We start from the raw sequence: 15,376 nt of genomic DNA, 5'->3' as shown, positions 1-15,376 counted from the left end.
TTTTATTCCAGTTTGAAATATGGGTATACATTTAGTAACCAATCTCATCATTTTTTAGGCTGGCATTCCTTCTGCTGGTAATTTCTGACCCTCTCTTGGGATTACAGCAACCTTAGGCTTCACTAACAAACTTCCCATTATTCTCACTCAATCACAGAAACAAACTAGCGAACAACAAGTAATCACAGCCTGACTCTGACCAAAGGCAACCTATTGTAGCACAGCTTTATCAGCAACCAACCAATTGGAACACTGCTTTATGCTGACATTTTACCAATCCCAGCTTGGCTCATTGGCTGACTAACCAATCACAGCACAACTTCTCTGCAAACAGGAAATCCATTACAAAACCACTTTTAAACCAATAAACTAAATAAACACCTGTATGTTTACCATAGAAAGGAAATAAGTCAGTAAATCAAGTAAAATAATTCAATCGCCAACAATGAAACTTCAGAAACCAGAAATGCAAAAATGTTGAGTTGAGAAAGACAAATGGAAATGGCTGTTTAAACACAATTCAAACTAGATAGACTCCGTCCAGCTGCAGTCTACCCCAGCTGGAGCACTTGTTCTTGTTCACTTAAGAATAAAGTACACCAACCCAAATTAGACACACAGCCTAGATAAGAAAACGTGTTAGTTCAGAATCCCTATCAATGTACATGCGGCGGTATTACATGCGACACATACAGACAAATATTCAGTATATCTCAATCTTGGATTTTGACAAATACGATAACTAAGCCAATAGAACCAGTAGAACTCCAGATGCATTTACAAATAGGAATAATACATCATCAAAACAGTAGTCCATCCACCAATTGAGCCCATAATAAGCAGTGCATGTCCAAACAACTCACACAGACCACAGAAATCTATTCTCACAAATGTATACTTCAATACGCACTCACAAAATCAATTCACCATGTTCATACTTACACTCCAAATCGTTTAGCAATGCTCAGTTGGAGCCTAACCCCAATATTCAAAAGTACCCCAAAATTTAGTTCACATCAAAATGTACTTCTGGTGCCTCCGCTCATCACCCTTGTTCTCACTTTGAGTCACCACTCTCCTTAACATTAGGCCGAACAAAAATTAGCTGTGTAAAAATAAACCAGTGCCATTAAATAACTGAGTTCTAGATCATTGAAAAAGTTAGTTTTATTACAAAATCTAAAAGTCAAGCATTTAAAATTAAAGATTAAATGCAGAGTACATAATCAGTAATCTGAATATTTCTAGGACCCAAGTAAACAGCAGAGAAATGGACATCATCCCTAGCGCAAAGGATAACATCTCAAAACAAATGGACAGTGTTTTGAGAGTAAGAGTTATGTCATTATAAAGCACATTAGAACTAGCCCACCTTTACAGAAGTCTCCAGCAGCTTCTACACAACACATTTACATTAATTAGACAATAGCCCATATACTAGTGTTCTTCTGCCAAGACCAAATCAGTAAGCTCCATCTAGTTGTTATATGTGAGCAAAAGTTTAATTTCCAATATATGCGCTGGAAGGAAAATAACTAGTTACCCAACAGTACATTGTGCTCTGTAAAAACTGCAGAAACTATGGAGTGAGAATTCACACGGGGACATTGATTGGGAGGGGGAAGCAGATGCCGTTTGAAAGTTCATCAGAAACAACATCCATTTGAAAAAAATGGTGGATTCATAAAATATAGCTCAACTAAAACCATTTTAAGTGCATTATTATTAATTCATCAGTTACAACTAGAATTCATCCTAAAAAATGATTACTACTAATTTAGAAGCCAATATTTCACATTTAAAAAAACCCTTCCACAGATATATTTGTATTGCATGCTAATCGCCTGTGAGGGTATCCATTTGCTTTACAATTGGCGGGCGGCTGTCTTCTGGTGACATTAACCGAAGAGCAGGCCTTCAGCTTCTTGCAGAACTCGAGAAGTGATGGGGAGGTTCTGATGTGGTGAGTGAGGTCATTCCATGCTTTAAGGGAGAGATATGAGAAGGCGCAGCCTCTGGCTGTGACTTTGCAGATGCAGGGTGTGCATGCCAGTGAGAGTCTGGCTGAGCAGAGTTGCCTGGGAGGTGTGTAGAAGTGTATATGGCGGTCAAGGTATGTAGTGCTGGTACTGTGCGTGCTTTGTATGTGTGTGAGCAGTTTGAATTGAGTGCATTTGTGGATTGTGAGCCAGTGCAGTTCTCTGTGGTATGGGATGAAGTGGGTGCCACGAAGTAGGTTGAGTAGGAGTCTTGGTGTGCTGTTTTGGATTGTCTGGTGCCGGTTCAGAAATTTCTTCCTGATTTCTGTGTTGTGTGTGTTGTTGTAATAGTCTGCTGGTGATCAAGGCCTGTATGACCGTTTTCCTGGTGTTCTCAGGAAGGCATTTGAAGATCTTTGGTAGTATCATAAGGATGCGGAAGCAGGTGGGAGGTCACTGCATTTACTTTCGCTGTCATGTTGAGCTTGTCCATGATGATTCCAAGATTTCTTGTGTGGTGGTGGTGTTGGTGATGGGGGTGGGTGAGGTTCTGAGGTTAGTTGGCCACTAGGTGGAGTACGAGGCGGAGGATTTCCCTCCGAAGATCACTACATCAGTTTTGTCCGTGTTCAGTTTGAAGCAGTTAGTTTTCACACATGTAGTTACTGCAGTCATGCATGTTGCAAAGTTGTTTTTATAGTAGGGGACTTGTCTGACAGGGAGAGTATCCGTTGGGTATCGTCTGCATAGGAGTTTATGTTTATGTTGTAGGATCTTCTAAAGTCCACTAGCGGAGTCATGATGGATGTTGGATAACCTAGGGCTTAGGGATGACCCTTGGGATAGTCATCAAATGAGGTACTTGGCCCTTGATGTGTAGGCTGGGAGGGAGGAAGGAAGGGAGGGGGGCAAAACTCATTTTTCCCTATTTATTTTTCTATAGGAGCTTTAGACACTGTCACAACCAAACCACTGAACATATTTGCACGCAAGTTGGCAGAAAGCTAGATTGTTGTCCAGAAAGAGTGCTTTTTGTGATTTGGTGTAAATCTGTTCTGAAGTTTTTGAGCAATTAATGCTCAAAACATATCTTTCACGGTGTGGAGGATCCACGGGGCTGACAGATTGACATCTGATTGGCTGTCACCACATCAACCAGAATGTGGCAGAACCCATCTCAGGACTCAAGATTCAGTTGTAAGTCCTAAAAAAAAAAAAAAAAGTTAAAAACTGCATAAGGGGCAGGGTAGTGTTATGTAGGGTCCTGCTATTTAAAAATAACGACCCTGAGGGAAGAAGGTGTCTGGGACCTAAAGTACCAGTGAGGGGGCTGCTTGCCCCCCTCCTCAGCAATTTTATAAATTAGAGAAAGGTGTCCTGGGTGGGCACCGGGACACCAAAGTGAATAATTAAAGAGCAAAAGGAACCATTCATTTATTATTCACTGCTCTAGCATGGAGTTCCCCATGATGCCTTGCGAGGGCTTTTTGGTTTATTAACTTTTTAATCTTTGTCGTGCCCCTAAAATAGGGCAGGGCACCACCAAGCATAACTGTCTCTCCAGGGTCATGAAAACCATGACCCCAGGAGAGCTTACAAAAAAGTTTAAACACCCTTTTGCTCTACAGTTGGGAGTTCGGCACCCTCTAGGAGATGGTTATTTGGCTGCATTTTATGTAACCTGAAAGTGTATTTAAAAAAAAAGAGATGCAAGGCATTTTTGAAATGCATTTCTTGGTCTGAAAAATGTTGGGCGAGATACTCAAACTAGTTTGTTTTATTTAAAAAAACAAAATCTCCTTGACCATTCATTTTTTACTCACTAAATGAAATAATAAAAACAATTTAAAAAGACGCATAGTTTATTAAAACGTTATTAAATAGTTTTTAGTAATAAATATGAATAAACATTGCATTGTGTAAATTATTGAAATACACATTTGATAAAATGTATTGCTGTTCTAGTTTGGTGTTGCAGAAGGCACTGCTTAATGTTTGCTGCTCAGAGGCTAGGCCCTGCAGCCAACCCCTCGCTGCCATGCGTGGTGGGGATTTGATTGCCCCCGGATGCAGGAGCTGGACACAGGTCAGGCCCTGCCGTCTACTGTACGCAACGGGATTAGCATGATGTATGGTATTAAAATATTACTTTGCGTTAAATCCCAGAAATTCACTGAAAAAACAGAGGTTAATATAACATTATAGTTGGGTGCAAATGTCACTTGAAATAAGTTGTTTTAAATGTATAAAACCACTCCAATTCACAATTTACAGTTATCTTATGTAACTATAACTCATGCCCTAAGGTAACTATAACTCGCTCCCTCGCCATGCACTGCTAATTACCTCACATATTACATCACTCATGACATCCTGTATGACGTTGACAATATCACTACAACATTTGCGTTGAAATTCTTGATGACAAAACTGTGCATGGCAGGGGTCAGAGTTTTAATGAAGAAAAAAATATGTATGTGTATATACGTATATATATGTGTATTTATAAATATGTGTACGTGTGTGTGGGTATATATATATATATATATATATATATATATATATATATATATTGTGATCAAGGGCACTTTGTTGCTCGTAAACACTTTAACGGTGGTTTGTGAGGAATAAATCTTGCCATCCTACCTCTGGTGTCCTTTACTCTCTTTTTGCCGCATGGAAGTCTGCAGGGTTCTTTAGATAGATGGATATATTATCTACTGGCGGTCACCAGTAGATAGTTATAGTTAGGACCGTGTTTCCATAGGAAATCTGAAAATTCTATTTTGAATAACTTTGGCGCCGGTTGACGAATCCTCGCGAAATTTTCAAAACTAAATGTAAATTTGATACTTGTATAGCGCACTACTCACCCGCAAGGGTCTCAAGGCGCTTGTACGAATACCGCTGTGGAACCCATCCTGGCTTCCCCTGTGAGGCGTCCACTCCTGGGCACCCCCAAGGTGGAGGCCAGGCATCCTTAGCGTTGTGGGGGCCGTTGTGGAGATTAAGCAAGCTATTGCCCAGAGTTGCAGCGTGGGACTCCATGATTGGAATAGGCACCGAGGCGAGAATTATCAGGTCCGTGGAATTTATTTTTAAGCCCAAGACCCGCCGAGGTGGGGAATTGAACCCTGGTCCCTGGCTAGACCTCTGCATCAGGGTCTGCCGCTCTAATCATTGAGCCACACTTCTCCACCTTAAAAAAAAATTTAAAAAAACATTTTAAACGAGCCATTCCATATTACAGGATACAGTCAATCTATAACTATATACATAGGTAGCTTATTGTAAAATAAATATATAAAAAATATAATAAAACATACATAACTTAGCATTTAAAAAAACCTTACAAATTCACTTAAAAAAACCATAGGTTTCACAAACGTTATAGTTAGGAATTAGTATTTAAAAAACCTTGCAAATTCACTTAAAAAACCATAGGTTTCACACATGTTATAGTTAGCTGGACATTTCACTCGTAAAAACCATTAAAATTCCCCCGTTATAGTTAGTTAAGATAACTATAACTCGCGCGACCGCCACTCTATCACAAGGATGATGTCATCAGTTATGTCATGAGTGATGCCACTGACCATGTCATGAGTGATGTAATATGTGACGTCATCAGTAGTGGATTGCGGGCGCGCGAGTGATAGTTATCTGAACTAACTATAACGGGGGAATTTCAATGGTTTTTTACGAGTGAAATGTCCAGCTAACTATAACATGTGTGAAACCTATGGTTTTTTAAGTGAATAGATATATATATAATATTTCCAGCTGGAGCGCGCAGGTGCAGGCGTAGGGCCGAACCAGTGGCCGAGGTTGCGGTTTTGGAAACAAAGGACGCCGCACTCTGGAGTATTGTGCTGTATCTGTTTTAATTAGAATACAGAGCCAGTCTGTCACACCGACGCGTTTCGGCCAACCAGGCCTTTTTCTGTATATATATATATAGAGAGAGATTGAGTTTTTTTAAGTGCTCCAGAGCACTTCAACTCTTAAGGCGTTAATGAGGATTCAACTGGAGTACCATTAGAAACCTAACTTTTGCTTTGTTTGGTACAACAACGTGTGTAATTGTCGTGATGTGTGAACCCCAAAGACAACCAAAATTTCACATGAGAAAACACAAAAGAAGAGTGAAAAAATAAAACTTGCCAAGAAACCCGTTCATTTATTGTATTTCTTTTAGATTGCCACGTTAAAGGCAAACTCTTTTATTCCTTTACCATCCAAGAAACCCTTTTTTTTACTGTACAATCATTTATCTTTTTTTGTTTTTCAAACTGTGCATCAGATTGTCACTCACAAGTTCTCTGCTACATTTAACCTGTGCCATCCACCTAAATGCCCCAGGGGTAGAGTTGGCCTATTGCCTACCATTTCCCATTGTAATTATTGCTCCAGCAGCTTTTTCCATGTTATTAGTTGCAATGTTTTGACACATGCACAGACTTTTTAAAGATATTTCTAGTACAAAATATTCATTACATAAAGACTATTGTCGTAATAAATCTTTCATTTCATTTGTAGGTCTATGGTGCTGCAATACAATTTTATGAGGCTTACCCACGGGACTCTTTGACCGAGAAACAGCAGATGCAGCTGGGCCTTCTTACTGCGGTGGAGAAAAAAGTGGTCACCACAAAAACGATTAATTCCAACAAGTGTATCTGCCTTCTATCTTACTGGCCTTTCTTTGAAACGTTTCGCAAGTTTCTCATGTTTATATACAAGCTGTCTGTGTCTGGACCTCACCCCCTTCCGATAGAAAAGTAGGTAACCTACAATGTTAATTTTAGATTTGGCAAAAACTGTTTTTTTTCCTAGGATGTTTTACAAGAAACTTGATGTGCAATTTAGCAGTTGTCTAGCATGATGTTTTTCTCATTGGAAACCTGCATTATAATCTTGGCTATGACTAACCACTTAATCTCCCTTCCCACGAAAAAAGCGTTAAATAAATGAACTGTAATAGTATAGCGTTAAAAAGTGAACAAGCTAGTGCAATGGAATAGGTAGCTATTCAGGCCTCTAATGTCTGTGTTAAATACACCGCATTTGAAAAGATTCTGGTACCATTAACTCCTCAACAGAATATGAATTAGAGGAAAGGAAGAGAAAGTCCTACTTTACTGTCCCTTGAAAGACAGCAAAATGCAAATTTTAAACATTAACCTAAAAGTGGGGCTCTGGCAGCGATCCTGAAGGCCGTCTGGTTGACTGTCTTCCAGTTCTATTTCAGTAGTCTCACCTTATTTTCAGCATGCAGTAGGTTAGCAGGTAAACCATGTTGGAAAGATGTCATCTTCTGAACCCTAGGCCCCTTTTTGACATAATTCTCCATGGTGTCTATCCTTTGTTCCAAACCCTTTTTTTCATAAAAAAACCTTGTAACCGATATCTCTGGTGTGTTTCGAAGCCTTTAACGGGATCATAGTTTAAATGATCTATCTTCTTTCTCTCCCTTGTCTCCATCTAATGAATGAACTAAGTTCAAGAGCTCACAACTGCCCTGAGGCATCCTAGCTATCTAAGACGACCTCACAAAAGTTCCTAGCTTTAATTTTTCTGCAAAAATAGCGGTTTGAGCCTTTTGCAAAGATCAGAGTGACGATACTGGAGCACAAATCTAGAGGGAGATTGTTCCATAGACACACCAAGATAAAAGAATGGTCTACTGCTTGCTGTCGAGAGACTGGTTTTGGACACTTTGAAGCGATGTCAGTCTTTGGGCATAAAAAGTATTAAAAGATAGAAAGTATGATTTTAACTAAGTGGGACCAGTGCCAACCAGCACCACATGGAGAGAGCACAGTGACTTGAAACTAATACATTTAATAGTGGGGCGCCTTTAGAGTTTAATCCACAACATACATGCAACTAGACCGGTTGAGGCTAAGGCAGATGGCTGCATTCTGACCTACTTGTTTTTTTGTTTTTTTTAAACAAACTTTATTAAGATTTTTCATGAGAAGGAGCAGTAAGTTACGGACTGTTGTAATCACATTAAGTATATGTATGGCAAAGGAGACAACTCAGGTGTTTTGTGCAAACCTGTACAAAATGTAGCATAGTCGTCGATACATTCCGAAAATGTAGCAAGACGGCTAGGAAGGTCACTCGTTATGTACATTGTTATGTGCTACATTCCCATCCTTCAAGATACTGTACACAAGGGGAGCGGTGCCCGCCCAACAATCCCACAACTCCCAATCCCACCCTAAACCCACCCACCGTACCAACCATGCCACAAAAATTCAGTTTGAGGGCCGTAGAGCAATACCCCTGGGGGGAGGGGGGGGGTCGAGGAGGAGATGGAAACCACACCCCAAGCGTGCGGTAGGGGAAGGAAGGAGGTCGAACAACGCAGCAAGAGGGGGTGAACTAAATAAATGAAAACAAGCGGAGTATGGGGGGGCACAGACCACCACCCACCAGGAAGAGGCCTCAATCATTCGGGATACTTCATCACTCAGTGTCAGGGGACAGGTTCTCTCAATCCCCAATCACTAATCACATCCGCTGACATGCTCGTACAGGGGGACTCTGGCGAATGGTCCCCCTCCTCCACCTCACTCTTAAACAGCTCAGTCAGGTGTGCCCATTCTAGGGATATAGGACGCTTGCGCAGCCCCGACTCTCCTCACGGTACAGCGCCTCTTGCTCTGCCACCGACCATCTCAACACCTCCTCTCCCCAGGCCTCTACACGCGGCAGGGCACGAGACTTCCAACGCTGTGTTATCAGGCGCTTTGCTAGCATTAATGCCAGATTGGCTAAACGACGCATCAGTTTCGCTTTAAGGGGGAGCGGTAAAAGACCCAATAAACAAGCCTCTGCTGCGTCCCAGGAGGGGCGTTCGGTAATTGTACTTAAGACGTGCGTTATCCTACCCCAGTATCCCCGCAGTGCCGGACAGAGCCACCGCATATGCATCAGGTCGGCATCCGGTGCGGGCAACGAGGACAGGCCGCAACCGCTGTATGGTACATCTTACTTAGTGTATGGGGAGTAAGTAAGCCCTGTGGAGGACAAACAATTGAATAGTTTTTAACCTACAATTGCGGGACACTTTCTTAGGGTATTCCAATATATAGGTCCACTCTCTATCACTAAATGCCCGGGACAAATCTGTTTCCCACCGCAACCTGAGAGGAGCCACGGAGATCTGTGTGTGTTCCCGGAGGCCCCGGTAAAGCCAACGAACCAGAAAACGTCCATGGCCCATTATGTGAAGGGAGCGCAGGAGGTGGAATGTTGAGGGTTCTACAGGGGTCGCCTGCCACTGTGTCCGGATATACCGGGAGATCGCCGCATGGAACAGAAACTGGGTGTCGGGTACCCCGTTTACCCTCACAAAGTCCACGTGGGGCATCAAACTGCCTTCCTGAAAAAAGGCTCCTATTGTTTCCACCCCCTGTTGTGTCCAAGGCCGTACTTGTCCGGCGCTCAGAATTCCCTGCCTCGTGGGGAGGCCACACAGCGGCATGTTGGGAGAATATGGATTTTGGATTTTAGCATACTTACATACACTTGTCCAATAATGGAGCGCTATCTTCAGTAGGGCCGGGGGGTCCAATGGCCTAGGGGTGCCGGGGCACAGCAACGACTGCAAGGCACCACGTGCCAGTTGGGTCGGGGTGTAGCCGATTTCAAACAGGTTTTTCCCGGCCAGGCAGTAGGCCAACCACTGCAGCTGACCAGCAATGCAGTATGTCCGAAAGTCGGGTGCTCCCATTCCACCGGCGCCACTCGGGAGCCGCAGCTTAGCTAATGCCACCCTATGCCTCCCTGGACCCCAGATCAGCGAGATCAGCAGTGCATCCAACTCTCGAAAGATCCAAGCGGGGTATACCACCGGGATGTCGACGAAATGGTAAAGCAGGCGAGGCAGCATCACCATCTTAGATATCGTTACCCGCCCCGCTATGGTAAGAGGCAATGTATTCCAAAATGTAATTTGGAAACGTATGGAAGAGATTGTGTGCACCAGATTGTCTGCAATGACATCCGGCACGGATCGAAAGATATTAATCCCAAATTACCTACAAGTGACTGGTGCCACCCTGAAGGACAAGGGCCCGAAACGGAGCTCCGGAGCCGTGAACGTGCCACTAAAGGAATAGGCTACGGACTTAGAAGCATTGAGGTGCAATCCGGATATCTCCCCAAAGTGAAGAAAAAGATCCGCCACCTCCCTCATGTTGGCCTGGAGATCACGAAAGTACAGCAGCAGGTCGTCTGCGTAAAGCGAGACCGAATGCAGGACACCCTCCATCGGAATGCCATGGGGAACCATGGCCCGCCTAAGGTTCTGGGCCAACGGCTCAAGCGCCAAAACAAACAATATAGGCGATAATGGGCAACCCTGGCGTGTACCCCGAAAGATAGGGTAGGCTGAGGAGATAATCGAGCCTGTCTTCGCCCTGGCCGTGGGGGCGGTGTAGAGCAGCTGAATCCAGGCACATAGTTCTGGGGGAACGCCCATTTTTGCCAATACCTCCAGCATATAAGACCAACTTAAAGTATCGAAGGCCTGCGATATATCCAAGGATAGACACCCCGCTCCTGCTGGGCGGAGCCCGGAGGCGTGCAAGATGGCATGAAAGCGCCGAAGATTCAGCGATGTACTCCGCCGTGGGACAAAGCCGCATTGGTCTGTGTGGATCAACCGCGAAAGGAGTGGGAGAAGGCGATTAGCAAGGAGTTTACTAAGAATTTTATATTCTGTATTAAGGATCGATAGAGGCCGGTAGGATGTCATATCTAAGGGATCTTTATCTGGCTTTAAGAGGGAGGTGACGGTCGCCTGCCGAGTGGTAGGGGCCAGCCTCCCCTTCGCGAGTGATGTCGTATGGAGTTGAAGTAGTTTGGGGATTAATAGAGGAGAGAAAGTGGAGTAAAATTCGATGGGCAGCCCGTCAGAACCAGGGGTCTTCCCACGGGCTAAGGACTTAATAGCTACTCTGATCTCGGCCAAAGTAATCCGCGCTTTTAAGTCGTGGATCTCTGCTGCAGAGAGCACTAGTAAGTTCGCCTGCATCAGAAACTCGTTCACAGCATCTGTGCCCGGCGTTGGATGCGCCCCATAGAGTGTCTCGTAATGGGTCCGAAACGCCAAGTTTATCCCCAATTGGGTCTGGACTTGTCCGTGTTGCGCGGTATTAATGACCAGGATGGGAGTAGGGCAAATTGGGGGGGCGATTAGCCGCGCCAGTAATGGGCCCGCCCTGTCAGCCTCCGAATGCGTGCGCTGAGTGTATGCCCTGTAATCTAATAAGCGAAGACGCTCTAGAGCCTCCGCATATTTTACTCTGGCCGTCTCTAAGGATTCCTCAGCCTGTTCGTCCGTTTGGGCCTCTACTTCATGTACCTGCAGCGCAGCCTCCAGTTCTGTTAGGTCCCGGATCACTTCCCTACGGGCCCCCACTAAGGAGCTCAGGGACACCCCCTGTATAGAGACATTAAAGGCTTCCCATTCTATGGAACGTGTCGAGGCAGTGCCTTCGTTAACAGTAAAGTATGTATTGATCGCCTTTTGTAAGGTATCCCGGAAGACCTCGTCCTCTAACTGGAGGGGCTGCATCCTCCAAGTCGGTATCGGCGCTGGGGACCGGCCCCAAACAAAGGCACAATTCGATAGGGTTGTGGTCGGATAGGGTTTTGCCCAAGTAAGTGCAATGGGAGACCGCAAAAGACAAAGTCGGCGAGCCCAAAAAGTAATCCAGGCGTGTATGCAAGTGATGAGGATAAGAATAAAAGGAATACTCCCTATCAGTCGGGTGTTGCGATCTCCAAAGATCTAGCAAATTCCAACCCCGTGCCCATTGACCCATGGCCGCGGCTCGGGTCCGCGCAGCAGTACCAGCCAAGGTAGGGTGAGATCGATCCAGCTCAACATCAAAAACAGCATTCAAATCACCACCAAGCAACCATGGACAGTCACTCCAGTCAGACAAGGCCACGGAAACCCGGGAGAGGAATTGTACCTGATCCACATTAGGGGCGTACAAAGAGCTCAGCACTACGGGCGAGCCATCTAATAGACCCCGTAACAACACATACATACCCAGATCATCAATCCGGCTCTCTAACAAGGAAAAGGGGACTCCTGCCTGGAGCCATATTGCAGCCCCTCTAGAAAAGGCGGAGTATGAAGTGGCATAGAATTGACCCCTCCAACGTTTTTGCAATTTCAGGGATTCGGCATGGATCAGGTGAGTTTCTTGAAAACATACTATTTGAGCCTTACGGCGGTGCAACTGGGCTACTACCCTGTGGCGTTTCTGAATGGAGCCCATGCCCCTCACATTCCAGGATATAAAGACATATGACCTTGGGACTGTCAACGTGGCAGGAGACAATCACCCTTCCCCCCACCCCCCGCCCCCATCCCCCTGCCCCACCCCCAACCCTCCACCTCTCAGACCACGCGGCAAACCTATAAACAAAAACCTTTTTACCCAATACTGGGTCCAACGCCCCAACCGCGTCCGACCAAACTGTAAACGAATCATAACTACAGAACCTGAACCAGTGCTATTGCCTAGTGGGGGAGTAGGTTAATGTCACACTGAGTTATCAGTAGCGTGTACAAATCATGGAAGCGCCCAAGACAGGGCAGGCCGGGGAAATACCCATACATGACCGGATTACACAATATGGTCCAAAGGCCCACTGAGGTGAGCAAAATGCATAGGAGATGTCATCAACAAACAGTGAGGGGGTGTTCGCTCCCAAGCGCACCTCCGGAGAACAAGCCCCACAATAAGAGAAGAAGTCTGAATATCAGTCCGGGAGGCTCTCTAAAGGGTCTTTGCTTAGGTGAGTGGAATCCGATGGAAATAGCGCCACGCTTCTATCCGTGTCAGTCTATGGAATTTCCCAAGGATGGGCTAGTGCTGATCGGAGGCTGGGTGGAGCGAAAGGAGGAGGCCGAGCACAGTGCCTCGCGTTGACCCTCTCGGATTTGCCGCTGCGGCGGAACGCTGGAGGACGTGCTCTGCGTTAGCATAGTCTTTTTCCACCTTCGTGGGAGTCGCTGCGATTGCGGCATTGAAGAATCCAGCCTCCTAGCTGGGAGAACCTCCGGGAAGTTTCTGTCCAGCCAGTCCCATGCACTGTCCGGTGTGTAGAAAAAGATAGCCCTCTGTTGATGGACCACTTTCAATTTGGCCGGGAAAAGCAGCGCAAAGGGGAGGCCCGCAGCTCGGACCCGCGCCTTCACCTCCATGAAGGAGAAGCGCTTTCGCTGGACTGCCTGTGTATAGTCCGGGAAGATGAGGACGGTGGTGTTGTCTACACATAGTGGACCCCTGTCTCGGGCAGCCTGTAGTAGGTGGCCACGATCCCTATAATTGAGAATACGTGCTAGAATAAGGCGGGGGTCGCCTCGCAGGGACCCGATGCGCCCTTTCCACAGTAAAGTGGGGGGAGAGACCAGTAGGGGCCACCACCGTTCTCAGCCAGTTTTCAATATGAGTCGTGGGGTTCGGACCCTCCACGCCCTCTGGGTATCCCACTATCCGGAGATTGTTGCGGCGCGCGCGCCCTTCCGCATAGTCAGCCCGCGCCTGTAGGACATCGATCTGCTGGCGCATGAGGGTAAGCTGTTCGGTGTGAGTCGCTACCTGGGATATCAAAGGTTCCACCGTCTGGTTTGTGTGCCGCACCTTCTCCGCCAGCTTCCGGTGGTCATCTTTCAGGAGGTTCAGGTCGACAGAGATCACTCCCAGTTGGCCTTCCAACGCCGACCGAGTGTCTCTGATCTCTTTGAGGATCATATCCAGTTTGTCTGGGGACGGAGCAGGCGACCCCCCGCTTGAGGATGGGTCCGGGCGGTCGGATGCGCGGACCGGGGGATGCAACACAGTGTTCTCACCAGACGGCCGCACAGGTCCCTTGGGTCTGACCCTACCCATTTCGTCGCCAAGGTGGAAGGGAGGCAACAATCTGGAAAGGCCGGGCGTATTCGGGAGGATTCCCGGCACAGGAGCTATGCCCCGCAGTAGGCAGAGGGAAGAGCAATACTCCAGGCCCCGAAGTGCACTGAACACAAAACACGGCGACTTTCCCTTGTTCACATGCAGCTGAGTCCTCAAAACAAACACCTCCTTGAGACAAAGAGTGAGCCCACATCAATTAACTCCCAACCCTAAATACGGGTGAGTATGTGGCGAAATGCTCCCAACCCTTAAGTCTAACCACAATGAATGAGGGTATGCATGATGAGATCAGGTCAGATAGGTCCTGTAGGAATTGATCATCTCTCTCACCGCTTTGAAAGATGATTTTCCTTTGTGTTGAAGACTGCCGACTACGTCAGTGTAATATTTAAGTAGTAACAGGTTTCAGACTTCAAGAGGTTCAGGTTGAAGTTTATTCTTAACAGAAAGTTCCCATCCATCCAGGTTACACCAGTCATAACTGTCCAACTACCGCTCCCTCTGTACCATGACATATAAATATTCTAACTACAGTGCAATAAAGGCAATAGATATGAGGAAGGGTAGACAATCACAAATCATAGAGAGGAGATAGCAGAATACTACACATCTGTTTTCTTTCTGGTGTTGGCCGTTCTCGTATCTTTGAGTTTGGTGATCATGAGCTACTAGTGAAGAGGATTTGTTCTCCCTGTATTTGAAGCGTTGTAGATGTGCAATGCAGATAATAGTTGCTTTATGACTCTAAATTGCCTTTGACATAACTTATTTCCAAATAAAGCAGGTAGTGAAATGTCTTATGTCTTATTGATTGCTTAGAATAGGTTGGCTCCTAGAATGTCCACCACAAGGCCCTGAATTGCCGATCTCAAAGATGAGCAAGACTCGAGGTCTCAAAATACACCCTATGGTACCATCAGCTAGAAGTTGAATCTCAGAATATTTTACTGATCCTCAATGTCGTCATGCGATCAGAGCTTTTCATGTTAAGTGTTTGTTCTTATATAATGTTTAGGCCTCAGAGTGCTGAGGAAGAATGGAAATGGAAGGAATCAAATAAGTTCAAGAAATCGTAAAATATAAGTTGTCTGTTGGCCATATGCTGTGTGAAACCTATGTTTTACATTGCCTTTCAACTGATCAAGGCATATATGGAATATAGGACGACACTTATCACGCCAATATAACTCATGCTTTTAGTGTGATGTTTTTACATCGCAAATGCCTTTACTTTGCATATTTTTACTGCCCATTCCATTACTTCTCAAAATCATTAATAATATAATAATTTACTTTTACTACGCATACCACTACTTCACGTACATTGTCAATTTTTTATATTTTATATTAAAAGTAACCTACCCCTGGGAAGGGATGCCAGGGAAATGGGGGTTTTGGGTGGGGGAGTAATTTTAACTTTATTTTAAACATTAAGTGTATGAA

At 45.2% G+C, this 15,376-nt stretch overlaps 1 protein-coding gene across 2 annotated transcripts in view; it reads left to right on the top strand.

Moving 5' to 3' along the window:
* DENND4C (DENN domain containing 4C) overlaps positions 1-15,376 on the top strand; it is a 1,124,311-nt gene that overhangs the window by 252,234 nt on the left and 856,701 nt on the right. For both annotated transcript variants that reach the window (XM_085634595.1, XM_085634603.1), the window contains one exon: positions 6,519-6,760. In XM_085634595.1, the coding sequence (XP_085490721.1) occupies positions 6,519-6,760 (242 nt within the window). The remainder of the gene's footprint in view (positions 1-6,518; positions 6,761-15,376) is intronic.

The sequence above is a fragment of the Triturus cristatus genome, chromosome 2_1 (assembly GCF_964204655.1).
Source record: "Triturus cristatus chromosome 2_1, aTriCri1.1, whole genome shotgun sequence".
Lineage (NCBI taxonomy): Eukaryota > Metazoa > Chordata > Amphibia > Caudata > Salamandridae > Triturus > Triturus cristatus.
This window is presented reverse-complemented; position numbering and strand designations above follow the sequence as displayed.